The 25598-nt window shown below is 47.4% G+C and overlaps 1 protein-coding gene across 1 annotated transcript in view; it reads left to right on the top strand.

Annotated features, from left to right (window-relative positions):
* The window catches only part of SATB2 (SATB homeobox 2), a gene marked incomplete at its 3' end in the record, with an annotated part of 179355 nt that overhangs the window by 61193 nt on the left and 92564 nt on the right, over positions 1 to 25598 (top strand). The window contains exons 3-5 of the mRNA XM_080671126.1: positions 13922 to 14048; positions 15732 to 15855; positions 16888 to 16920. Coding sequence (XP_080527252.1) covers positions 13922 to 14048; positions 15732 to 15855; positions 16888 to 16920 — 284 coding nt within the window. The remainder of the gene's footprint in view (positions 1 to 13921; positions 14049 to 15731; positions 15856 to 16887; positions 16921 to 25598) is intronic.

The raw sequence follows: 25598 nt of genomic DNA, 5'->3' as shown, positions 1-25598 counted from the left end.
CCGGACTTCTCTGGGCAGCGTGGTTCCATGAGAAGACTGGCTGTGAGGGTTTCATCTCTTCAGGCCTGGAGTTCTCTGTGCCTTCAGCAGCATCTGGAATATGTCTTGTGCTGGGTGTCCAGGTGCCAAAATATGGGAGCTCAGTGTTCTACTTATTGGGGGGTAGCAGGAGGCTGGGGACAGAGTCTGGGGAGGGAACATCAAGTGAACCTGCAAAGTGAGCCAGTGCTGCCCTTGGACCAAGGCAGAGTGGCCCTCTCTCCCTCCCTCCCTCCCTCCTTTCCTCCCTCCCTTTCTCCCTCCCTCCTTTCCTCCCTCCCTCCCTCCTTTTCTCCCTCCCTCCCTCCTTTCCTCCTTTCCTCCCTCCCTCCCTTCCTCCTTTCCTCCCTCCCTCCCTCCCTTTCTCCCTCCCTCCCTCCCTCCCTCCCTCCCTCCCTCCCTCCCTCCCTCCCTCTCCTTTCCTCCCTCCCTCCCTCTTTCCTCCCTCCCTGCTTCTCCCATTCTCCTCCCTCCCTCCCTTTCCCTTTCCTCCCTTCCTCCCTTCCTTCCTCCCCATCCATCCATCCATCCATCCATCCATCCATCCATCTCTGTGCCTCTACCATCTGCCAGGCACTGTGCTCCTGTGCACCTTGGATCTAGTGGGGCGTGGACACCGTAAGCACTGCCGCCGCAGGGTACTCTGGGATGCGCTGCCACGGGGAGCAGGTGGTGAAATGACTTGCCGCTGCCTCGCAGGTTTCGGCTCCTGAGGATGATAAAGTGGGGGCCCGAGAGAGGAAGGGGTTTGCCCCAGTCCCTGAGATGGAAGACACTCCGGGCCCAGGTTCTTTGACTACATCAGATGGCTTGCCATGTCAGCCATGACATTGTAGAAGATTCACATTTTTGTTCAAGGAAACTTTCCCTTAGGAACATTCTAAAAAATGTTATGCTTACTTTTTTCATGTTAACTTAGAATTCGTGGATGCCAGTATGTGTTTACGCTGCACCTTACAATTTTCAGTGCAGTTTAGCTTGTGTATTTCATTGTAATTACCGTTATGTGAGTCAGACAGGAGGGTTCTTTTGTTTTGTTTCTTGGTGTTGCTTTTGCTTTTATTTTTATTTATTTAAAGTTTTATTTTTCAACTACAGGCCCGGTGCATGAAATTTGAGCATGGGGGGTGGCGGGGAGGGTGTCCCTCAGCCCAGCCTGCACCCTCTCCAATCTGGGACCCCATGAGGGATGTCCAACTGCCCGTTTAGGCCCGATCCCACCGGGCAGTCAGACATCCCTCTCACAATCCAGGACTGCTGGCTCCCAAATGCTTGCCTGCCTGCCTTCCTGATTGCCCCTAACCACTTCTGCCTGCCAGCCTGATCACCTCCTAACCACTCCCCTGCCAGCCTGATTGATGCCTAACTGCTCCCCTGCAGGCCTGGTCACTCCTAACTGCCCTCCCCTGCAGGCCTGGTCACCCCTAACTGCCCTCCCCTGCAGGCCTGGTCCCCCCCAACTTCCCTCCTCTGCTGGCCTGGTCACCCCTAACTGCCCTCCCTTGCAGGCTTGATTGCCCCCAACTGCCCTCCCTTGCAGGCCTGGTCCCTCCCAACTGCCCTCCCCTGCTGGCCATCTTGTGGTGGCCATCTTGTGTCCACATGGGGGCAGGATCTTTGACCACATGGGGGCAGCCATCTTGTGTGTTGGAGTGATGGTCAATCTGCATATTACTCTTTTATTAGATAGGATAGAGGCCTGGTGCATGGGTGGAGGCCAGCTGGTTTGCCCTGAAGGGTGTCCCAGATCAGGGTGGGGGTTCCCTTGAGGTGTGGGGAGGCCTGAGTGAGGGGCCTGTGGTGTTTAGCAGGCCAGCCACGCCCCCCGGTGACCCAAGCCGAGGCCCTGGGATCTGGGATTTATTTATCTTCTACAATTGAAACTTTGTAGCCTGGAGCAGAGCCAAGCCTTCTGCTCCTTCTGTGGCGGCAGCCATTTCTGTTGGGATTTATTTATCTTCTATAATTGAAACTTTGTAGCGGAGGCCAAGGCAGGCCAGGGCTTCAGAAGCTTGGCTTCCTCCATTGCTGGGGACAACCCTAGTATCCTGCTCTCTCCAGCTCTGTGGCTGCTGCCATTTTTGTTGGGATTTATTTACCTTCTATAATTGAAACTTTGTAGCCTGGAGTGGTTCCAGGGTGTGTGGAAAGCTTGGCTTCCTCCATCGCCGGTGAAACCCAAGCCTCCCTCCTGCTCTCTCCGTGGCTGCAGCCATCTTGGTTGGGTTATTTTGCATACTCGCTCCTGATTGGCTGGTGGGCATGGCTGGTGGGCGTGGCTTGTGGGTGTAGAGGAGTGATGGTTAATTTGCATATTACTCTTTTATTAGATAGGATTACCATTTACGTTTAATATTATTCTACTAGTATACTAGTTTCAGGAGTACAGCTTAGTGGTTAGACAATCATATATACTTCACAAGTATCCCCCTGATATTTCCAGTGCTCACCTGGCACCATATTCAGTTATTACAATATGAATGGCAGTACTTCTATGTTGTACTGTACATCCCTGTGACTGTTTCATGACTACACATTTGTTGTTCTTAATCCTTTCACCTTTTTCATCCAGTCCTCTAACCCCCCCTCCTCCCTCTCTACCAGTCTGTTCTCTGCATCTGAGTCTGTTTCTATTTTGTTTGTTCATTCATTTTGCTCTTTAGATTCCACATGTAAGTAAAATCATATGGTATGTGTCCTTTTCTGTCTGACTTATTCACTTAGCACAGTACCCCCTAGGTCCATCCATGATGAAATGAATGGTAAGATTTCAGTCTTTTTTATGGCCTAGTAATATTCCATTGTATATATGCACCAACTCCTTTTTATCCATCGTGTAGTGACAGGCATTTGGGTTGCTTCTGTATCTTGGCTATTGTAGATGACACTGCAGTGAACATTGTTTTTGCTTTTCAATACCCGTTTTGTAGAAGGGAAGTAGGGGCCCGGGAGGTTGAGTTGCCATAAGCGCAGAGCGACAGCATCCGAGACCAGAGCTAGACATCATGACCCCAGGCTGCTGCTGCTGCTTCCACGTGGCTTTCCTGTGATGGGGCCGTTACACGCCTATGGTGTCTGAGGCATCCTCATGCTCACGGGCTGTGACAAGGTTGTATAAACAGTTAAACTGACATGACCCTGCCCTCTGGCAGTTTGTAGTCTGGATAGGGGAAAGAGTTCCTGAAGTTTATGTGTATACAGGAAACCTTTTTCCCTGGCCTTCACCTCTTTAGCTCAGGTCAAATTCTGAAAACGTAAAAAGAAATGTAACTCAGCGACGACAACTCCTAACCCCATTTCCTTCTCACATGCCCTGACCCTCTCCTTTCCTGTCGCTCATCCTACTTGACTGTGATGAGGATATTAGCTGGTCCGTTGGAAAAAGGGGATCTGGCTCCTGCACTTCTTTTGAGGAAATTGAGTGGATTGATCTCCATGCCCTGGGTCCTCATTGTTACCATCCACCTGGGCAGTGCTTCCCGACCTGGCCCAACCTCAGCATCTCCTGGGACCTGCCTTTTCAGCTTTGGTTTCTGAAGCTGGGGTGGGGGTGGGGCAGAGCATGGCTGCAGACATGACTAGGGATGAGCTTGGAACTCAATCACTCCACGTGACAGCTCTCAACAGCTCAGCCCTTACTAAAAGGGAGGTTCTTGGGGATGGGGAGAAGAATTAATTGCTGACCTTGCTCTACCCTACAGATCATCCCTAACTTCTCAGCTACCAAGGATAGCCAGGCATCTTTTCAGGAGTAATTGCTAAGTGTCACAGTTCAGTAGCCCATTGATTCTATATGGCATTTTCCTGACATGGCTGAATATTTTAGCCGACTCAAATAGACCATTGTCAATATTATTAAACAGTTATGGAATGGCTACAGATCTACCTTAGATTCAAGCCAAGAAGCATTTGCCAATGGAGAGCCCCACCTATGTATTGGGCAACTTAATTATAGCCATTAAAATGGTAAGGTAGGGGAGATCAACCAGAGGACTTGTATGCATGCATATAAGCATAACCAATGGACACAGACACCAGGGGGGTGAGGGCATGAGCGGGGTGTGGGGGCAATGGGGGGTAAGGACACATATGTAATACCTTAATAAAGAAAATTTAAAAAACCCCAAAAACAAACAAAAATGGTAGTACCATATTTAAAGGTTGAGTTTTCTGCCTTTAATATAACATTTTCCAAAAATGGAAATGAAAAAACTTCTAAAATTATTTTGAATGTAAAACATCTGATATGAAGATGTGCTGCAAGTGAAAATTATTAAAATGTTCTTAAAGGAGCCCGAAAATATCACATCCCATAAACAAAAAGCCAAACAAAACTCTAAGCCCAAAGCAGTTACCATTTTGTAATAGTTACAGCCATATTTGCTTCCATGTCTTTAGTTTCTTAACAAATTACTGTGAAATCAGGTTAGTTGGAAACATGAGTAAAAATGTACAACATAAGTAAGTCTACTTTTTCCCTTCATATTGCATGGCAACATTTTGTTTGATAATCAGCATGCCAATATAATGTGGCCCTTGAGGTCACATGTTGCATAACCTTAAATTATAGGAAGCAGAAGATGCCCGAGGGGCAGTTCTGGAATATGTAATTGGGAGCACGCAGGTGATGGGGTTTCCAAGGGTGTTGGGCCTGGGATGAGCACCTGGAAGGCTAGGTCCTTCCAGCCCCATCTGCAGAGAATACATGTCACTAATTAGGATGGGAACCGTGTGCGACAACTGTATTTTTAGATCGTCAGTGGATACTGACTACCCCAGAGGATGCAGAAATGCCGGCTAGAACAGCATCTGCTAGGATGTAGTGAAGTCTGTTTAAAAGAGTGTACTTTCCCTTGTGTCTTGGATTATTGAAGATATTTTAGGGGGACAGAAGCTAGAGGGAAATCTCTTTATGCAAATGTAGAAAGGAGGAAAAGAAAAGTTTGTTTGTGTTACCTGCCAAAACTGATCCTTGAATTCCAAACTCCTGTAGATAATGATTAAACTATTAAACCGAGGACAATAACACAATATGTACCAGATGAAATAGTTTTTAACCCATGACCGGAGCTTAGAATGGATCCCAAATACTTTCTCGTAACCCTTTTCTTTCTCATTTGTCCCATTCCCCCATGTAACGATTTTCAATGGCACTCTTACGAAATAAACAGCTAAACAGCAACCATATTTTTTTCATATCCTGACCAATATTTTGGCTGTTTTTCAGAAGAATCAGAATTTTCAAAATTAAATAAAGGTTTCTAAAATGCCAACTTCAGAAAGTTTTATTTAATTTGTGGAATAATTTTGTGTTTTTTTTTCCAATAGGGTCTTTATTAATTTAGTCTAGTTACTTAGTGCTTATATTAAATAATCTAATAAAAGTCAGGGTTATAACATAACGTTTCCCAAATGTGAAGCTGCATCTATTACATGAGACAAAAATCTTTTTGCTGCAAATTGTAAAAACCATGTATAGAATTACAAGGCACCAAATCATACTGTATATATTTTTTAAGTAGAGCATTTCTGTAGCGTAAGGGAGTAGTCAACTCAAGAAAAGATTGACAGACAGCTGTCTATCCCCAGAGTTTATTCATAAAGCTCTCTCACTTAATATGAAAGTTAAGATTCTTAAAGAGTCAAAACTACCTTGTTTGTGTTGTCAATAATACCCAAGTTGATGCAGATAGAGGAGCTGTCTGGAGATGGGAAATAGTACATCCTGTGTGTGTATGTTGATTTTTAGATAATTTATCTAACAATATAGCCTCGGCATTTATTTGGAATCATTGAATTATTTATCTGTGCCTAGTGGTTTTCTTTTGTGTTGTTATAAATACAAGAGTAAGTGTATTGCAGGTTCCCAGACAAGTGTGTTGTGAGGTTTCATTAACTTGTGGAAGTGATAATGGCCCTTGCATAATGTAAAATGCCGGAAGAATGCTATTTCATTTTCCATGTACTTTTACCCCAATGCAAGACATGTGAAACATAGACTTTAAAATCAAAGCAGGTGAAGAAGAGCTATCTAAAGTCGTGTCTGGCTGAGCTATGCATGAGAAAGGGAAATGTGTACACTTCAAGAATCCCTTTTATCAGGTATTTTTTTCTCTTTTCTCATTGAAAAGTCTTTCCCACCACAGATTTAACAATAATAACTACAATTTATGACTTTGTGCTGCTACAATTTGCTGATACACCATAGTCGGTCACAGGTTAGAAACAAGCTGAGTTATTACCCACGGCCGGGTAGGGATTTCCCATGAACTGATTTATGGATAAATAATCCTATGGCATTATTTTATAGGACAGACAGTTTTTCATTTCTTTAACAAAGAGTAGCTGTGCCCTGACCGGTTTGGCTCAGTGGATAGAGCGTCGGCCTGCGGATTGAAAGGTCCCTGGTTCGATTCCAGTCAAGGGCATGTACCTTGGTTGCGGGCACACCCCAGTAGGAGGTGTGCAGGAGGCAGCTGATCGATGTTTCTCTCTCATCGATGTTTCTAACTCTCTATGGCTCTCCCTTCCTCTCTGTAAAAAAATCAATAAAATATATTAAAACAAACAACAACAAAAAAAGAGTAGCTGAACAACAGAAAAGTATATGCTGCCGCATAGGGCCACGGCCATGGCCGCACTGAGGAGGGTGAACAGATGCAATCGAAGTCAGGAGTTCTTCTGTTTTTACAAGGGGCCTCGTCACCAGTGGGTGTGGAAATAATACCAGGAGCCAGAAGCCCCAGGCTTAGTTACTCTGAGGCTGGCTTTTTTATTGATACTCCTTTGCTGAAATCTTTTTCAGGAAGTAATGAGATATATAAACCCCAGCCTTTGGATATTAAAGCAAATGTCTCATTTTTTCCCCAGGCTGACTTTTCACTTTGCTTTGAAAATTCATCTTAAAACATACCTGGAATAAAAGAACATTAGTCACTGAATTGCATGATCAGAATACTGCTGATCTCTTGACGGGTTCCTATATCTGTCTCACAATTTGATTGCCGGATTTCATTCTACAATACACCCAATAGATACCTATTTTATCAGCATCTATCTATATGCCGCTGCAAACGGTGAGAATCATTTCTGTGTACTTCACAAGGTATCTGATGCAGGCCTTCATGAAGTAAATGTTTCTCATATTAGAAGTACAGGGGATAAAAGCTATCATTTTGGTTTATTTTAGGAGTGGTTTCACTTAGCTATGTGTTTAGCCATAATAAACTCTACTCAATGGTGTAGGGAGAGCATGTTACCGGGTTATCTCTGCATCTTTGCGATTTGTGCTGGAGACACAAGAGAAAAACTTGTTGAATGAATGAAGGAATAATGACTACTTAATACAAACCCTTCTGATGCCCTATTGATTATGTTGCATTAGACATGTAGTTTTATTTAATTCTCAGAAGTGGTCAACTTTCTAAAAAGCTAAACATTGATGAACTATAATGTGTATTATCATCACTTGTTTTTGCATAATTTGAGGTAAATAATAGTAATAATGAATTATGCATCTATTGAGAAGAGTATTTGATTTCTCTGAGATAGATTATAACCAACGAAAACATGAGTACACACACAACTTGATATTTCTTTTTATGAAATGTCAGCTCTGTGACTGGGACAGAATACTGCATCGAGAGAGAGAAAACCGGTTTCCATTATTGCATCTTTTTAATTTTAGACAAAGATTGCCTCCATTCCCAACCTAATTTTATGGCACTAATGGGAAATTTACCTACAATTGCGTTTTGTTATTTGGTCTAAAGGCTCTGCACAAAGAGTGGATTGGTCCTCTGTGTTGTAGTGAACAGATTTGTCTGGGTATAAACAATTTTATTTATATAGAGCTCCATTCAATCATGTTAGCATTTGTATGAATTTCAGCCCCAAAATAAAGGCCCATAATTTGTGACTCAAAGACCTTGAAACTGCATCTGTAATAGTCAGGCCTTTTCTCAACAACAGGCCTTTTCTAAATGTTTGCAGATGATAGATTCCTTAGAAACAGGAACGATGATTTTGGAAACAGTGTTTATTTCTGAAATGGCACTGTTGTGGGAGACAGTGTTTTCCAGAGAAGTTCCAAGTATAGCTGGCTTTCCTGGGCCCATCCCTTCTTTCCTCATTGGTCTCATCTGCTTGGTTGGACATTGAACGCCAAGACCCTGCCTGGTAGGTGACGGTGGATGCGCACGGCCCAGCCTTCCCAGGGCCCATCTGTGCTTGGCCATTGGCATGTGGGCGGAGCTAAGTGGGAAGGGTGGTGTTGGTCCCGTAGTTAGGAAACTTGTCAGATGAAGCCCAGGGTCTCACCCTGACTAGACCCCATTGATGTCCTTGACCAGTGGCTCTTCTGTGACCTTCAGCTGGCTTCCAGTTAGAATGCCGACCCTTTGCTCTTCTCATGAGAATGAACTAATGGGTTAAAAAAACACTTTGCAAACTGTAAGATAACACAAGGGCATAGTGTGACAAAGTTAGTCTCTTATAAGATACCCAAACCAACCAAGAACATCTATTGTGCAGCTGTGTAGGGAAAGGGTTACTTGAGGCTGGGCTGATCAGGGTTAGAATTGTCCTCGGGGCAGAATTGGAAGAATGTGTCTGATTTCTAGCAGTGAATATTGGGGATCAATACTCCAGACAGAATGAGGGTGTGATATGTATTCTGAGAAGAAACAGGAATTGGCATCTATTGAGCATTCCCTGTGTGCCTGGCTGGGCTCAAGGGGTAGTGCGTGTGTATGTGTACATCTATGTGAACATAATACAATCTAATTTAATCATAATTCGTTTTTCTCATTTTCCAGATTGGGGTTTTAAAACCTATTCATAGAGTGTGAGCACTGGACATGTATCTGTATATTTATCGTGATGCCATTTTTATTGAGATTTTTCCAAGGCTGAGAGCCAGTATCTACAGGGGATCCTTTCTTCTTTCTCCTCCACCAGTGGGCGGTAGCATTTGCTGGGGTTGGTCTCCCTCCTTAGAGAGAGCCAGGGAGAGGCTGTCATTAGACACACCTATCTATATTACTGCAGCGCTTTTTCTCTTCCCTCAGAGTGTGTCCCTCTTTCAATCCATGTGCATTCCAGTGTAGGTTCATTTTCCTAAATTACACCCAAACCCCAGACTTTCAGGGATCCATTTCCCCCGATGTTGACTGAGCACTTGTGTGCCAGCCCCAGTCCTAAATCCTAATTCTCATTTAAAGCCTCCTGGCGGCCCTGAAGGGTAGGTGTTATGATCCCATTTTACAGATGAGGGAAACTGAGACTCGGGGAGATGAACAGCCTGTTCAGAGTCTCACAGCTGAAAGCAGTCGAGGTGGGGCCTGAATGCACCTCTGACCCCAGGCTCTGCTCCTGACACCTGAGCCATGCCGTGTGCTGCTGAGCCGGGCATGCAAGGCCTGGCAGACCTGGAACCACTTTCTCTTCAGTCTTCTCTTCCGATGTGCCTCACACACGAGCCACTGTGATGTAGAGGAGACGGAGGAGAGCAAGCACGTGGTGATCGAAGGGAATCGGGGCTTTGTTCCTTCAGATCACCCGTTTCCCCATGAAAGTGTTGAAACTGGATACCTAGGGGCGAAGGTCTGATGGAGAAGTTGGAGGTGCACTCTCAGTACACTTGGTGGTGCAGCCAGGAGCGGAGAGAGTGTGGAAGTGCTGTTGTTAGAGGGGGGAGATACGAATCTACTCGGGTAAAAGGAAAGGAGACCTTGAGGAGTAAGGAGGAGGCAATGAAGAGGGTCGGGGTAGAGGAGGAACATGATGGATGTCCAGTCCCCCCCTGTGACTTATAATAATGAGGCCTTTTACAGGCACATGACCAGATTGAAGAGGGAAAGGTAATGAAGACGTAAAAACATCCTTGAGTCAATATTTTTTTTAAAATAAATGATCTCTTGCCGAAACCGGTTTGGCTCAGTGGATAGAGCGTCGGCCTGCGGACTGAAGGGTCCCGGGTTCGATTCCGGTCAAGGGCATGTACCTTGGTTGCGGGCACATCCCCAGTGGGGGGTGTGCAGGAGGCAGCTGATCAATGTTTCTCTCTCATCGATGTTTCTGGCTCTTTATCCCTCTCCCTTCCTCTCTGTAAAAAATCAATAAAATATATTAAAAAAAATAAATGATCTCTATCTTCTTTTTAAGAAGCATTAAAACTGTCTGGATAATGACTGTAAACAATGGTTGAGATGAATTACATCCAGGCTCTGTGCTAAAGGCTTTCCGTTTATTCTGCATTAGAATCCTGTGAGGTCCGCACTTTTATTGTTCCATTTTACAGGTGAGAAAGTTGAGGCATGGAGAAAACTAACTTGCTGAGTCTCCACAGTTAGTAGGTGGAGGAGCCTGGATGGGAACGGAGGCAATTTGACTCGGCAGCTTGAGTTTAGTCATTGTGCTATGCTGCTTCCCAATTTGATGATTGAGCTTACCCTGCAGAGTTCAATGGACAAGCCTAGAAGAGATGCATCTGTTAAGAAGTTTTCATGCTTCTTAAGAAGAAGGTAGAGTCCATGTATTTAAAGAAAATACTGACTCAAGGATATTTTTACATCTTCATTCCCTTTCCCTCTTTAATCGGCTCATGTGCCTGTAAAGGGCCTCATTATTATAAGTCACAGGGGGGGACTGGGCTTATATAAAATCCCACTTTGACTTCCTCAGTTAATACTTGACTCCTCGTCCAGATAACATTTTTGTCTATTTTATATCAGGGAAGGAAGACTGTATCTAAGGAATGTATCTCAGAGGGTTGCGTTGGTCTGAGTGCCTCGCCCCGTCGGGGGGAACAGCCTCCTGGACACGGCTGTCCTAGCAGACCTCCCACCTGCAGAGCCTGGGACACAGTCGAGCAAAGGACAGGCTCCCAGGACTGGGGAGTTAGTGAGTAGGGTGCACACGCCACTCCCCGTCGCCTGAAAATAGCTCTTCCGTCAAGCAGCTCTCGTCTAAGGCAGACCAACCGGTGGCAGCTGCTCTCGGCAGAGGCATTGCGTGTTGTGAGGACACCTGTGTGTGTCTAATTCCAGCCCAAACAAGTCTCCTCCTGGCTCCCAATGTGGGGAGAGAATTTACCTAAATGAGGCTACTATTTTCAGTAGAGTGATTTGTCTATCATTCCCTCCCCCTTCACCTTTTTTGTTTTTGAGGTATAATTTACATACAATAAAAGGTATGCATATTGTTGGACTTTATGACATTTGACAACTTTTATAACCATGCAACCACCAACCAAAACAAGAGAATTCTCTTCCGTCCCTTCCCAGTCAATTGCCCTGCCATCCAGGCAACCACTTTCTGAGGGTGAGCTCTTAGATTAGTGTTGCCTGTTTTGCATTTTATGTAAATGAAATCATACAGAAATAGTGTGTTGTTTCTGGCAGCATTGTGGTTTATTCTTTTTAAAAAATATATATTTTTATTGATTTCATAGAGGAAGGGAGAGAGAGAGAAAGATAGAAATATCCATGGTGAGAGAGAACCATGGATCGGCTGCCTCCTGCACGCCCCACTCTGGGGATTGAGTCCGCAACCCGGGCCTGTGCCCTGACCGGGAATCGAACCATGACCTCCTGTTTCATAGGTCAACGCTCCACCACTGAGCCAGCCGGCTAGGCATGGTTTACTCTTATAGTGGAACACACCCCGTAAAAAGGAGTGGACAAGGACACACACAACAGCATAGATGCATCTCTTCTGGGGGTGTACATTGAACTCTGCAGGAGTCATTCGCCTCGTATTATCTTTGCATCCGTAGTAACCAAAATGACCCACAGAATCAGCTTCTGCTGCTTGCCTTTCATCGTGCACGGTTGCCAGCTTCGTTTTCACCCCCCTCGCACCTCTGACAATGAACGTCATGACTTTAGAACATGGCCAATGTATACTCAACGATCATGACTTTGAAAGGAATTTAAAACGGCGGAGTGATTCTTTTTTTAAAAGGAAATATGTTAGACGTGTGACATGGTATCTTCTTAGTATTTTCCCGTGTCAGAAGGAGTAGAAGCAGCAAGGAGGCAGCCCCCGCCCCTCGGGGGTGGCTGTCCAGCGGGCCCGGATGCGCATTTCATGGCTCCTGCATGCTGCGTGCTGTGCACTTTTCATTGTCATGAGAGGGAATGTTAGCACAACTATCCCCACAAGAAAACAGCTTTTCTTGGCAAGTGGAACATGACTGAAGGAGCCAGCACTGGAGACATACGGTACCATGAATGAGAGCTGTGTTCCTTTATTGGAACCGAGTCCAGGCACTATTTATACTGCAGCATATTCAGCACCAGATTGTTCAATCTTAATACTGAAACAGTGCATCATTTTAATATTTTTGTTCTGTTTACCCCCTGTTTTCAAGCATTATGTCAAGCATTGCGCACTCATTTACTTCATCTTGGACAGGACATGGCCTGACCAGGCAGTTCGCTTCCTATTATTGGGATTCACCGCATAGCTATGAAGCGTTATTTTGTGAAGCTTTTAAACATTCACTTGAGTATGTAGGTGTCCTCTCTCTCTGATAATAAAAAAAAGTATTTTTTGGAAGAACAGTGTAGTTGGACTTACCTGTATCGTCAAAACTAAAAATGCTGTGTTACTTCTATCACTAATACATGCTGAGAGAGAGAGAGAGAGAGAGAGAGAGAGAGAGAGAGAGAGAAAGAATTTCTAACAGCCTGGGACCATTTGATTTTTCATAGCACACAAATAAAATTTTCATTACTCTGTGTTTGTGAAATGAGTTTCTCTTTATTTTTCCTCTTTAATGTTATGTGTGCCCAGAGAATATGGGTCCAGCTTAAGAAGAAGTTAGCATTTTCAGGACATGCTGCCGAAGCTGTCTCATGAACCCTCCTGGGACAAGGGTATCCCTAACATCGCTGCTCTATGAAGCCTGAGCTTGACCAGGATTTTATTTTCTCCCCGTTGTCACGTGTGTGCCGTCTGTCGTGGGAACCCAGGGGGAAAGGGGACCATTGTCGCTCTAGAAAGAGCTGAGGAGCCGCCGGCTGGCTCAGCGGTTGAGTGTCAGCTATGAACCAGGAGGTCACAGTTCCATTCCCGGTCAGGGCACATGCCTGGGTTGTGGGCTTGATCCCCAGTAGGGGGCGTGCAGGAGGCAGCCAATCAGTGATTCTCTCTCATCAGTGATGTTTCTATCTCTCCCTCTCCCTTCCTCTCTGAAATCAATAAAAATATATTTTTTAAAATAACAAAAAAATAAAAAGAGCTGAGGAATTAGAAAAGAAGGAAGTTGAAGGCATGTCTGCTATTTTTGATCTGTGGTCAGTCCCTGTGCCACTGGCGAACACCCCCTCTGCCGGGTGCAGTGCAATCTGGACATGAACTCGAACTGCTCCGTCAGCTCCGAACGCCGCTCACCCTGGGCTCACACCACAGTCAGGATGTGACGGTGTCTGTGCCGAGCCCACACGCAGGAATTTGCTTGTACCATTCCAAACCAGATCTCCTATTTACTTAAGGCTTGCTTGCTTTTTTTCTTCCTTTTCTGGTCTATGAAATCAGCAGTCTGGTATATTTAGCATCCGTCTTAAGTTAGAGTGTGAATCGAGACTTTGGGGGAAGGAAGTGTCCTTATGGTTTTCGAAGTAATTTAAGAAACAGGAAAACATGAAATAACCGATTGTCCGTGATTGAACCGCATCCCTTTCTTCTCCTCTTCCCGCAGAGTTAGCTCACCCCGCTGTCGGCCAGAACGAAACGGGTTATCGCCCTGGGTTGTAAAATTTCTCCGAGTGGGGCCTTGCCTGTTGACTGTGGAGTGACCTTCTTAACCGTGAACAAACAGCGGGCAGGTTTAATAAATGGCAGAGAGGTGTTTATGATGTTTTTCTTCCCTGCGCAGGAATAATCAAGCTGGGGAGGTGGAACCCGCTCCCCCTCAGCTACGTGACCGATGCCCCCGACGCCACGGTGGCCGACATGCTGCAGGATGTCTATCACGTCGTGACGCTGAAGATCCAGCTGCAGAGGTGGGTCTGCACTTCTGCCCCCCGAGTCCCGTCCGTCAAGGAGTCACCCCGGAGCCCAGCGCGTCCGTCTGTGCTAGTGTCTAGACCAGTGGTCGGCAAACGCATTAGTCAACAGAGCGGCAAACCACGGATGGCGGACCGCATGTGGCCCGCGAGCCGCAGTTTGCCGACCACGGGTCTAGACATTGGGAGAAATGGGGGAAAAAAAAGGGAGAGAGTGAGCAGGCATGGCGGGGCCTTCCCCAGGCATCTTTATCGTCCACATTCCAGCCGGGGTAGGGTTTGTTTTCAGAAGCAGTGGAGTGGTACCGGGGGAAGGGAAGCTGACAAATCATTACAGATCTGCAGCCCATCAGGGGCGCTCTCATGGGTCCTCCTGGTAAATGCTCATCCAGGCGTCCTCAAACTACGGCCCGCGGGCCACATGCGGCCCGCCGAGGACATGTATCCGGCCCGCCGGGTGCCGCTGCCTGTCCTGCTTAGCAGCCGATTCGTCCCGGGCCGGCAGTGCGCATAGGAATTTGTTCATAGTTTTTTTTTTAAACTATAGTCCGGCCCTCCCACGGTCTGAGGGACAGTGAGCTGGCCCCTGTTTAAAAAGTTTGAGGACCCCTGGCTCAGCACGTAGGACTGGAAGGTGAAACACCTCCGCGCTCTCAGGTTTGCGTGCTGAGGGATGAGCGTTCTCCCGTGGGAGAGGCTTGTTAAAAAGACACGACACGGGGCGCCTCTTCCCCTCTTCTCCTCTCTGAGGGGCTGCAGAGATTCTGGGAATGGTTTCTGTCTCTCTGCACAGCGCCCCCCCCGCCCCCCGCCCCCATACAGCATCCAGAACAAATGGTGCCTCTTGGAAAGACTCCAGAGGCGCTCTGCGGAGCCGGCTCCTGTGCATGCCTGCGAGTCACGTGCTTTCAGCAGCGTCCCGTAGTGTGACGGTTTGGCACTTGCCGCTTTGGGAGAATGTGTGCTGGGACAGGAGCACGGATGCTTTGGTGTCTTCCCTTACAAGTTCCGTTTCCGTGAGGAGAGCCACATCTCCGCATTGTTGTGTGGGAGTGAAGGCTCGGCCTTTAAACTTCAGGTCTGATGGAGCATTGCTGGACAGTTAGCCTTCGGGAGGCCCAGTCATTCCATGTGTATCGTGGAAGTTGATATTCCCATGGCCACACCACTTCCTTCTGCAGATTAGGGAAATCTTACTTTTAAAAATTAGCGGTTTTTCATATCCGAAGGGACTTTTGTTCTCAGGCTGGTGTGAGCAACTGCTGGGCTCTGTCGGGGGCCTAGAGAAGCAGTTTTCTGCTCCCCTTCCCTATGTGGGGCCCACACCCGGTTGCGTTCTTTAGCAGTTTTACTTTTTTTAAAAAAAATATGTGTATTTTTATTGATTTCAAAGAGGAAGGGAGAGGGCGAGAGACATAGAGACATCAACGATGAGAGAGAATCATTGGTGGGCTGCCTCCTGCACGCCCCCTACTGAGGATCCAGCCTGCACCCCGGGCCTGTGCCCTGACCAGGGATCGAACCATGACCTCCCGATTCATAGATCGACGCTCAACCCCTGAGCCACGCAGGCCGGGCCTTACCGGTTTTTCTAGTGCTGCCTGGGGCCGGGAGGGACCCGTACCTCTGCAGTCAGCCCCTCATTAAGGTTTGCCTGTTCCTTCTCGCCGTGTTTTCCAGTTGCTCCAAGCTGGAAGACCTGCCGGCGGAGCAGTGGAACCACGCCACCGTCCGCAATGCCTTAAAGGAACTGCTCAGAGAGATGAACCAGAGCACACTGGCCAAAGAATGCCCTCTCTCCCAGGTTAGTACCGGGGGGGTGGGGAACGGGGAACGGGGAGCTCCGCGGGGGGGCCCAGAGCACACTGGCCAAAGAATGCCCTCTCTCCCAGGTTAGTACCCGGGGGGGAATGGGGAGCGGGGAGCGCTGTGGGGGGGCCCAGAGCACACTGGCCAAAGAATGCCCTCTCTCCCAGGTTAGTGTCCCGGGGGGTCCCGGGGGGAACGGGGAGCGGGGAGCTCCGCGGGGGGCCCAGAGCACACTGGCCAAAGAATGCCCTCTCTCCCAGGTTAGTACCCGGGGGGGAACGGGGAGCGGGGAGCTCCGCGGGGGGCCCAGAGCACACTAGCCAAAGAATGCCCTCTCTCCCAGGTTAGTACCGGGGGGGAACGGGGAGCGGGGAGCGCCGTGGGGGGGCCCAGAGCACACTGGCCAAAGAATGCCCTCTCTCCCAGGTTAGTACCGGGGGGGTGGGGAACGGGGAACGGGGAGCTCCGCGGGGGGGCCCAGAGCACACTGGCCAAAGAATGCCCTCTCTCCCAGGTTAGTACCCGGGGGGGAATGGGGAGCGGGGAGCGCTGTGGGGGGGCCCAGAGCACACTGGCCAAAGAATGCCCTCTCTCCCAGGTTAGTGTCCCGGGGGGTCCCGGGGGGAACGGGGAGCGGGGAGCTCCGCGGGGGGCCCAGAGCACACTGGCCAAAGAATGCCCTCTCTCCCAGGTTAGTACCCGGGGGGGAACGGGGAGCGGGGAGCTCCGCGGGGGGCCCAGAGCACACTAGCCAAAGAATGCCCTCTCTCCCAGGTTAGTACCGGGGGGGAACGGGGAGCGGGGAGCGCCGTGGGGGGGCCCAGAGCACACTGGCCAAAGAATGCCCTCTCTCCCAGGTTAGTGTCCCGGGGGGTCCCGGGGGGAACGGGGAGCGGGGAGCTCCGCGGGGGGCCCAGAGCACACTGGCCAAAGAATGCCCTCTCTCCCAGGTTAGTACCTTGGGGCGGGGGGGGGGGGGGTGAGTCCCGGGGGGAACGGGGAACGGGGAGCTCCGCGGGGGGCCCAGAGCACACTGGCCAAAGAATGCCCTCTCTCCCAGGTTAGTGTCCGGGGGGTCCGGGGAGCGGGGAGCGCCGCGGGGGCCATCCCGCAGGAGGGCACGCCTGCTTCCACAGCTGTGTTTTATTTCTGGAGTCACACTGCATTTTGGGTGGAAAACTATGGAGATTATGGTGCTTTTTTTGTGTGGCAGAGAAGATATCAGTTAGTGAAAGCTTTGATGGAAGGGGAGTGCTTTAAAACCTGCTACATTTACAATCTTTATCTTCCCATTTGTATTCTAGAAGGTAGGTAGCCGTGTCTCCATTTTACAGATCAGGAAGCCCAGGGAGAAGCACTCTGCCTGCCTACGCTTGCTCGGCTGGTGAAGTGACAGGCTGAGCATCCCCGCCGAAGCTCAGGTTCCAAATCACTGCATTGCCTGCTCAGTGGAATGAGTTAGCCACGCGCAGCCCACCTTTATTTATTCATATTTATTTATTGTCTAGCCGAGAGAGGTGATCTTTGCATCGTACACGTTTGTCGGGATTTTGTTGTGACTTCCCCGGGTGGAAGTGCACTGGGAGAAAAGGTGATCCCGCATTTTTTTTTTTAAATATATTTTATTGATTTTTCACAGAGAGAAAGGGAGAGGAATAGAGAGTTAGAAACATCGATGAGAGAGAAACATCGATCAGCTGCCTCCTCCACCCCCCCCACTGGGGAAGTGCCCGCAACCAAGGTACATGCCCTTGGCCGGGATCGAACCTGGGACCTTCAGTCCGCAGGCCGATGCTCTATCCACCGAGCCAAACCGGTTTGGGCGTGATCCCGCCTTTTCAGTGACCTGGTCATAGACCAAAACAAGGGACTGAGAGGATCGAAGGGCCACGCAGCAGGGAAAGGGCTGCTTGTCCATGTGTGTCCACGGGCAAGGCCCCACTCTTTTGAGCGACGAGATAACGCGTTGATGGCTGGAGGCAGGGGCTTAGGACCGCGGTGGCATGAACGCAGGTTGACATTGGTTAAAGCCACTACTGGAAAGGCACTTCCTGGTGTGAGTTGCTACACTTGATGTTAGACAACAGGTTCCTTACCTGTCTGTGAAGTTCACGGGAAGGTATGCAAACCCTAGAACTGGAGCTGTGTTCTTGGATGATGGAGCCTTGGGGAGAAGCAGGGAGCCTGGTGGTTAAGAGCTTGCCTTCTGGAGGCAGATGGATCTGGATTCATGTCTTGGCTTACAGCCTCTATGACCTCACCTTTATGAGTCTGTTTCTTTGTAAGTAAAACCAGGATAGAAATAGTTCTAAGGCAGTGGTCGGCAAACTCGTTCGTCCACAGAGCCAAATAGCAACAGTACAACGATTGAAATTTCTTTTGTGAGCCAAATTTTTTAAACTTAAACTTCTTCTAACGCCACTTCTTCAAAATAGACGCGCCCAGGCGTGGTATTTTGTGGAAGAGCCACACTCAAGGGGCCAAAGAGCCGCATGTGGCTCACGAGCCGCAGTTTGCCGACCACGGGTGTAAGTCATAGAGTGAGGAGTGAGTGAGATAAATCCCATAAATGTTTGGCCTGCTACCTGGTGTGCAACGATGTTCTAGGAACAGTACCAGCTGTTACGATGGAGACATCATATTGTTGGTGTGAACAATTTCTGCGTGTGTGTCTTGGGGTGTGTTTTGGTATTTAGACCCTCCGAAACAAATCATACCGTTCGTGCTTTTGCTCCCAAAGTATCAGGGAGGCATGCATCTGAGTAGCAGGCAACTAGACAGAAAGGGAGGGGCACTAGTATTCTTGACCTGCTCTTGAAATCATTGCACAGGTTGGTGAATGGAATGAGTCAGCCATGCCAGACCCATCTTTATTTAATTGATTGAGCCTTTTCCCTGTCTAGCAGAGAGAGAGAGAGAGAGAGAGGTGGTCTTTGCATCATGCACATTTGTAGGGACTTCGTAGTGAATTCGCCAGGTAGAAATGCATCGGGAGAAAAAGCAATACTGTATTTTAAGTGAACCGATCATAAACTGGTTCTGTGCCTGCACTGGTGCTTACAGATCACACCCAGGCCATTTCAGTGCCTACCTGTAGGGATGTGTGCAGGTGCAAAGGCTGTTGCTAGGAATTTGATTTATTCCAATGTGATAGCTCATGAAGTTATAAAAATAACTATTTTGAATTCTTCTGATCATATACAGGGACTGAATGAAGAGCAGTTTAGGAAAAGAACTTTCAATCATTTGTCCTGACTTCACAATTAGTCACAATGAACTGTCTCTTGGAGTTACGTACGTGGAAGTCAGAATGGGCTTTGCCTGGAGGACAAGCTCCTAACTTAATATCACCAACTCAGAGTTGTATCCAGGCCTTTAAGGCCGATGGGAATTTGGCACAAACTGATCTGTCGTGATGATCAGGCCTGATTGTAACTATGACCTGTGACTGGAGAGAGGGCAAGGGCGGAAGGAACCCAGATCAGAGGCCGAGAGCCCTGAGCCCCAAGGCCTGTGCTTCGATGCCGGATGTGCGATCCTGGCGAGGCCTGCGCTCCCCGAGCTCCATCAGACTCTTCTGTCAATGCGACATGATTGGGTCGACATAGCTTACGTAATTCCCAGGGCTGTCTGGAGGTTCACACGACATCACCTTTACTCCCGCTGTAGACAGAGTTCTCTCTCCATTTTCTGTGCCCATTGCTTGCCCACCTCGTTGCCCACCCTGAAAAGGTTCTTCTCTCACGTTTGAGCCTGTGGATCCCACTGCCTCCACGTCGAAAATCCTCCTCCTTTGTGCGTGGCCTTGTTGAGGCTTTCCTCACCTCTCATCGGAGAGACTTCAAGTTGTCACGTGTCATGACTTTCCTCCTGCCCCCTGCTGCTCCAGCCCTACTACATGCCAGCTCCTCCCCTGTAACCCTCCAGTCATCTCCCCCCTGCCCCCCACCCACTCTATCAGAAGCACAGGCTCTGTAGCATGGCCTCTGAGAGCCATCAGAGGACACTGTCCACCTGACCTCCCACCAGAGCCATCTGCCCCTCTATCTGTACCTGCCCTGTGCTCCAAACATATGGCATTAAGTATTTGGAACATTTGCCATTGTTCAGACTTCATCAAAATATTCCTGAGATGTGAGAAAGCTAACTAGTACTTTGTAAGGTTAACAAAGTATCTTGTGTTATTTTTTAAAAATGTTTTTACTGATTTTTTTTAGGGAGAGAGGAAGGTAGAGGGATAGACAGATAGAAACATTGTTTGGTTGCCTCCTGCATGCCCCCTCTCTCTTGAGAACCACTACTCTGATGGGTTTAAAGAGTTCAGGATAGCCCGGCCGGCATGGCTCAGTGGTTGAGTGTTGACCTATGAACCAGGAAGTCACGGTTCAGTTCCCAGTCAGGGCACATGCCCAGGTTGTGGGCTTGATCCCCAATGTGGCCCATGTAGGAGGCAGCAGACTAATGATTCTCTCTCTCATCATTGATGTTTCTATCTCTCTTTCCCATTCCCTTCCTCTTTAAAATAAACAAACAAACAAAAAGTTGAGTAGAGTGTCGTAGAAAGTGCTGTGAGATGTAAAGTTTTAGTAATGTGACAGTGTTCTTGGCAGCCCTACAATGTCTTGAACTAGCGACAGTGACTGCAGTCAGCTGATAGGTGGTGCCCAGCAGTTTTAGTCAAGCAGGCTGGGACTGTTGTTTAGCTTTGGGGGAGATTTGGTTTGGGCTTCTGGTGTGCTGTGTGATTTTGGAGCATCTGTCTCAGTGGGGGAGTCCTCAGCCAGCATGGGCACGGAATGTGGACCCATTCCTAGTCCTGCAGGTGTTACCCTCAAACATTCCAGATGGTTCACCTGCAGTGCGTGGCTGGACTGCATTTAGAAAACCTCACTTAATCTGTTGGAGGTTGCAGTAGAAGAGGTGCATTCATTTCTTGAAGTTCAACCTATGGAATGAAAAAAACCGCATTTCTCCTCTAAGAAGGTGAAAGGGTAACTGAGCAGTGCAATCCACCGGCTTTAGGGAGCCCCGAGGAAGTGCCTGGCACTTTGCAGTGGGCTGGGGATACGGTGGGGACGATGGGGGACCAAGCCTTCTATCTGGGAAGAGGAGAGCGAAGCACACAGCACTACTTGCTTCAAAGGAGAAATGTTGGCTATCAGGCTATTTAAAATAGACTCCACTCATGAGTAAAAGATGTCTGGTTTTAGTTTTTTTAAATATGTTTTTATTGATTTCAGAGAAGAAGGGAGAAGGTGAGAGAGAGAGAGAGAGAGAGAGAGAGAGAGAGAGAGAGAGAGACACATCAATGATGGAAGAGAATCATTGATCGTCTGCCTCCTGCACGCCCCACAGTGGGGATCGTGCCCGCAACCCTGGGCATGTGCCCTGACCAGGAATCAAACTGTGACCTCCTGTTTTTAAATAATTCTTCCTTATTACCCCCAACCAAACCATTTTAGATCTTTCCTCACTCAGATTTGGCAGTTGCATAAAGGAATGACTCAGTGGCTGATATATCCTTTCCTGGACTTCCCAGTGGGCTGCAGTTCAGAAGAGCACCCTGGACAGTGGAAGAGTGGGAAGTCCATGCAAGGGCAGATGGACATACCTTTGTGTGGCTTCTTTATAATTAATTGAGGGAGAGTTAAATGATAAAGCCCCAGTCCTCAGGGTTTTGATCCATTGAAATAAGGAGAGCTCACAGTCCCTGCCTTGTCAACCTCATAGGTTAGGATGACCAAAGGGAATGGCTAAAAAGACCTTCTTGTTGACTGAAAATTGCATTGAAAGAACAGTCTGTGAATGAATGCACCTTCCAGTGTCCCTCTGCCCGTCTCTACCCCCACCATGCTCTCTGTGACTCTAGATATGCTGTAAATTATATATATATTTTTGGTGGTAAAATACATATAACATGAAGTTTATCTTTTAAACCATTTTTAAGTTTACAATTCAGTGTCGTTAATTACATTCACAGTGTTGTGCCACCATCACTCCCATCTATTGCCACACTTTTCATCATCCCAAAGAGAAAGTCTGTGTCCCTGAAGTTATAATTCCCCATCCCCTATCCTCCACAGCCCTTTGTACCCCTCTTCTAGCTCCTGTCTCTGTGAATGTGCTGGTTTTGGCACCTCATAAAAGTAAGATCATAGAATAATTGTCCTTTTGTGTTGGCTTATTTCAAGCATGTAGATACGTTTTCAAAGCTCTGTCCCATGTCCCTAGTTGAGGTTTTACTGTCAAGTATTTATGGAACAAAATGACTGACTGAAGTTACTGAGCTGCGGACACGTGACTAGAATTCCAGTATGATGGTGGAATAGCATTGCTGGTCTTCTTTAGAAATAGGCTGTAAGATAATTATTTCTGTTACCCCTAGCAAGCATGGTCCATTTGGGGATCAGAAAGGACTAACTTAAATGTACCATATGCCGACATAATCGGGCGGTGAAATCAGGCAGTCAGCTGGGTCAGGAGAAGAAAACCAGTCGATCGTGTCTCATCTACAGATAAGCAGATGATAACTGCTAGGCCAGTCTCGTGCTAACCAATTGCCAGTTGTCTGTTTCATTGAATCTTAAATTCCTGTATGAAGTGAGGATGCACCATGTCTTGTAGTAACCAGCTTTCCATTGTTATTTTCATGCAAAGCTCTTTTAGTTCAAGGCCCAACCTCATGAACTCATGTTGACGGAGGCTCTGACAGCTTGAAAGAACGCCTGAGTGGGTGATTGAGGCGACCATGTGAAGTGATTGCATGGCGGGGAGAGAGCCGACATCCATTGACCCCGCATCTTGTGTTAGCACTTTTCCACACATCTCCCCGAATCCTTACACCCTTCCGAGTCAGGTGTCCACACCCCAGGTCCCCAGAGGAGGGGCCGCCATTCGATAAGCAAGCCTCTCCGCGGTTATTCTGGAGGAAAGCTCTCACATGGAGGCTTCTTACACCCCAAAGCCTGGAGGAAGTGGTTCTTTCAGCGTGGATGGTAACAGTTTTCCACTCGGATCGCATAGCTCAGAAAGGGCTGGGAAGCGATGGTGGGAGGCTGCCGAATGACATCAAATACATTTTTCATGACCAAGTAATTCCTCCACATCAGGTTTTTTTTCTTTACCGTACTTAATTGAAGTATCCTTATAATCTCACTAGAGGCCCGGTGCACAAAATTCGTGCATGGAGGAGGAGGTCCCTCAGCCTGGCCTGCACCCTCTCGCAATCTGGGACCCCTCGGACATCGGACATCCCTCTCGCAATCTGGGACCACTGGTTCCTAACCGCTCACCTGCCTGCCTGTCTAATTGCCCCAACCATTCGCCTGCCTGCCTGATCGCCCTTAACTGCTCGCCTGCCTGCCTGATGCCCCTAACTGCTCGCCTGCCTGCCTGATCACCCCTAACCGCCTCTGCCTTCACCCCTGCCACTGTGGCTTCTTCCGGAATGATGTCCGGAAGGTCGTTCAGCTGTCCAGTCTAATTAGCATATTACACTTTTATTATTATAGATGTCCAGTATGTTATTTAGCATATCACAGAGCAGCATGAAGAAGCCGAAAATGAGCAACGAATGCACGTATTATTTATTGCCTGCATCATGCTTTGTCCTCCAGGTTAGCATGGGCAAAGAGGCTGGAGATGCCGGTTTCTCCCTTATTCTGACACTCTTCTTGCTAAACAGGACAATTGCACTGGCGGGATGTCTAACCATCCACTTTGCTTTTAAAATGTTCTTTTTTAGAGCAACTGTATTATGTGTCTGCAGGTTGGCTACTCTTATTATAATGTTCCTGTTCAAACAAATCTCATAGAGGAAGGCAGTGAAGAATAGACAATTCTTGTATCTTCCTCTTTTGGGGGAGGGAGAGGGGATACTCAGATCTTTCTAAGTGTCTTGTACAGATCATCTTAATTCATGGTTATTGTTTTGCTTTTCCTTTTAAGTTTGATTCCCTAGTTTTCTCTGACTCTAAACTTCATCCACTCGTAGAAGGGGCCTGAGTCACACCGTTGTTTTACTTTCCGTCACCTTGTTTCTTGCTTTGTCTAAAGAACTGATTGCAGTATCCAGGGTTGAGCGTGTGCTGGCAGATGGAGGCGATGGGGAATACATCCTTCCTTTCATTAATTAGCTTCCCTTCTTAAGAGACCCATGATGCAGTGGGGCCCGGTAGTGGTGTCTCTTTGTTGGGCTCCCCATTGCTTTATGACTTTGGACAAAAAGATGCTACATTCTGAGCTTCGCGTCCTCAATTTGAAAATGAGAACCTTAGTTCTAATCACAGGTGACATCTGTTCTTCCGCTAGTGAACAAACACACGGGTGTGGTTAACATTTGTCTGAGGAACCTAAAACAACATTTCTTTTTAGTTAAGGCCATCTACTTAGCTCTCATAAGTACTATTAGTAGTAGTATTATATGCTTTTGCAATTTGGTGTAGAGCAAATTCAAATGAGCTAGTAAACTTTGGAGTAGCTAATTCTGGTATATTTCAAATTCTCAAATATCTTCTTTTATAAAAACAACAACAAAACCCCCAAACTTGCAAATACTAGTGGCAAATGATGTGTCAGAGTGACTGCAAATGAGGACACTTTGATTATACGCCCCATCCACAGTCTTCATATTTATAATCTCACGATTAATTACAAAAAGGTCTGGAACTTCCAGAACATTTCTGTAGTTGGCAGGACATGTTAAGCCTTCCTACTTATTTTAATACCTAATATTTTCCCATAAAATAGCTGTGGTGGATCACTGTCCATGTGATGTTTATGGCTGTGACTAAATGTCTGAAGAGGCTGCCTTGACTTCCCATTGTATGTGTGTCCTCCCCACTCTTTCTTATAGCCAGCCCCATGCAACATGATATGAGCTCAGCCCTAGCCAGTTTGGCTCAGTGAGAAGAGTGCTGGCCTGCGGACTGAAGGGTCCCAGGTTTGATTCCGGTCAAGGGCGCATTTGGGTTGCGGGCTCAGTCCCCAGTGTGGGGCAAGCAGGAGGCAGCCAATCAATGATTCTCTCTCATCATTGATGTTTCTATCTGTCTCCATCTTCCTTCCTCTCTGAAATCAATAAAAATAATTTTTTTTTAAAAAAAGAAGAAATGAGCTTAGTATATGCAAAGTCACTTTAATATAACCCTCCATAAAGCACAGCCCTTTCTTTAGCCAACACGTAACAGCACACTTATCTCTCTGACTTGTATCAGCATTGCGTTATATTGACATGGACACTCAGGGTTTGGTTGCGTTCTGGATTGGAAAAGATCCTGTCCGTTTATCGGGAATGAGTGGGGATCCTAAAAGTTCCGTGGTTGCTCGAGAACAACTGGGAAACATAAAAGAGCAATGCAAACTGCAGAATTATATACGTCTTTGAAAAAGCAGTAAATGGAAATTAGATCTTTTTGGCAGGGTAGGTGGGAGAGATTTTAATCATTACTCATTCCATTTTGCAGCAACTGTATCTCATCAGGTCTAACATGCTACTGATGGTAAGATGCGTCCCCGTTTCAGGGACATTAAAGTATCTAAAACATGTGGCTGGAGAATGGTGCGAGGTGGCAAATCCAGATTCCTGTGCAGGGCCCTCTGGAGAGCGTGCTTCCTTGTAAAGGCTGCATATGCTGCGTCTGCGTTAGCCCCCCTGCAGTGTTGTTTATAATGAGTTAAATTTTGATTTTTAAAAAAAATAAGTTGACATTAACATTAAGTTGATCTTGTAGTACGTGT

Source organism: Plecotus auritus, assembly GCF_963455305.1.
Source record: "Plecotus auritus genome assembly, chromosome: 5".
Lineage (NCBI taxonomy): Eukaryota > Metazoa > Chordata > Mammalia > Chiroptera > Vespertilionidae > Plecotus > Plecotus auritus.
This window is presented reverse-complemented; position numbering and strand designations above follow the sequence as displayed.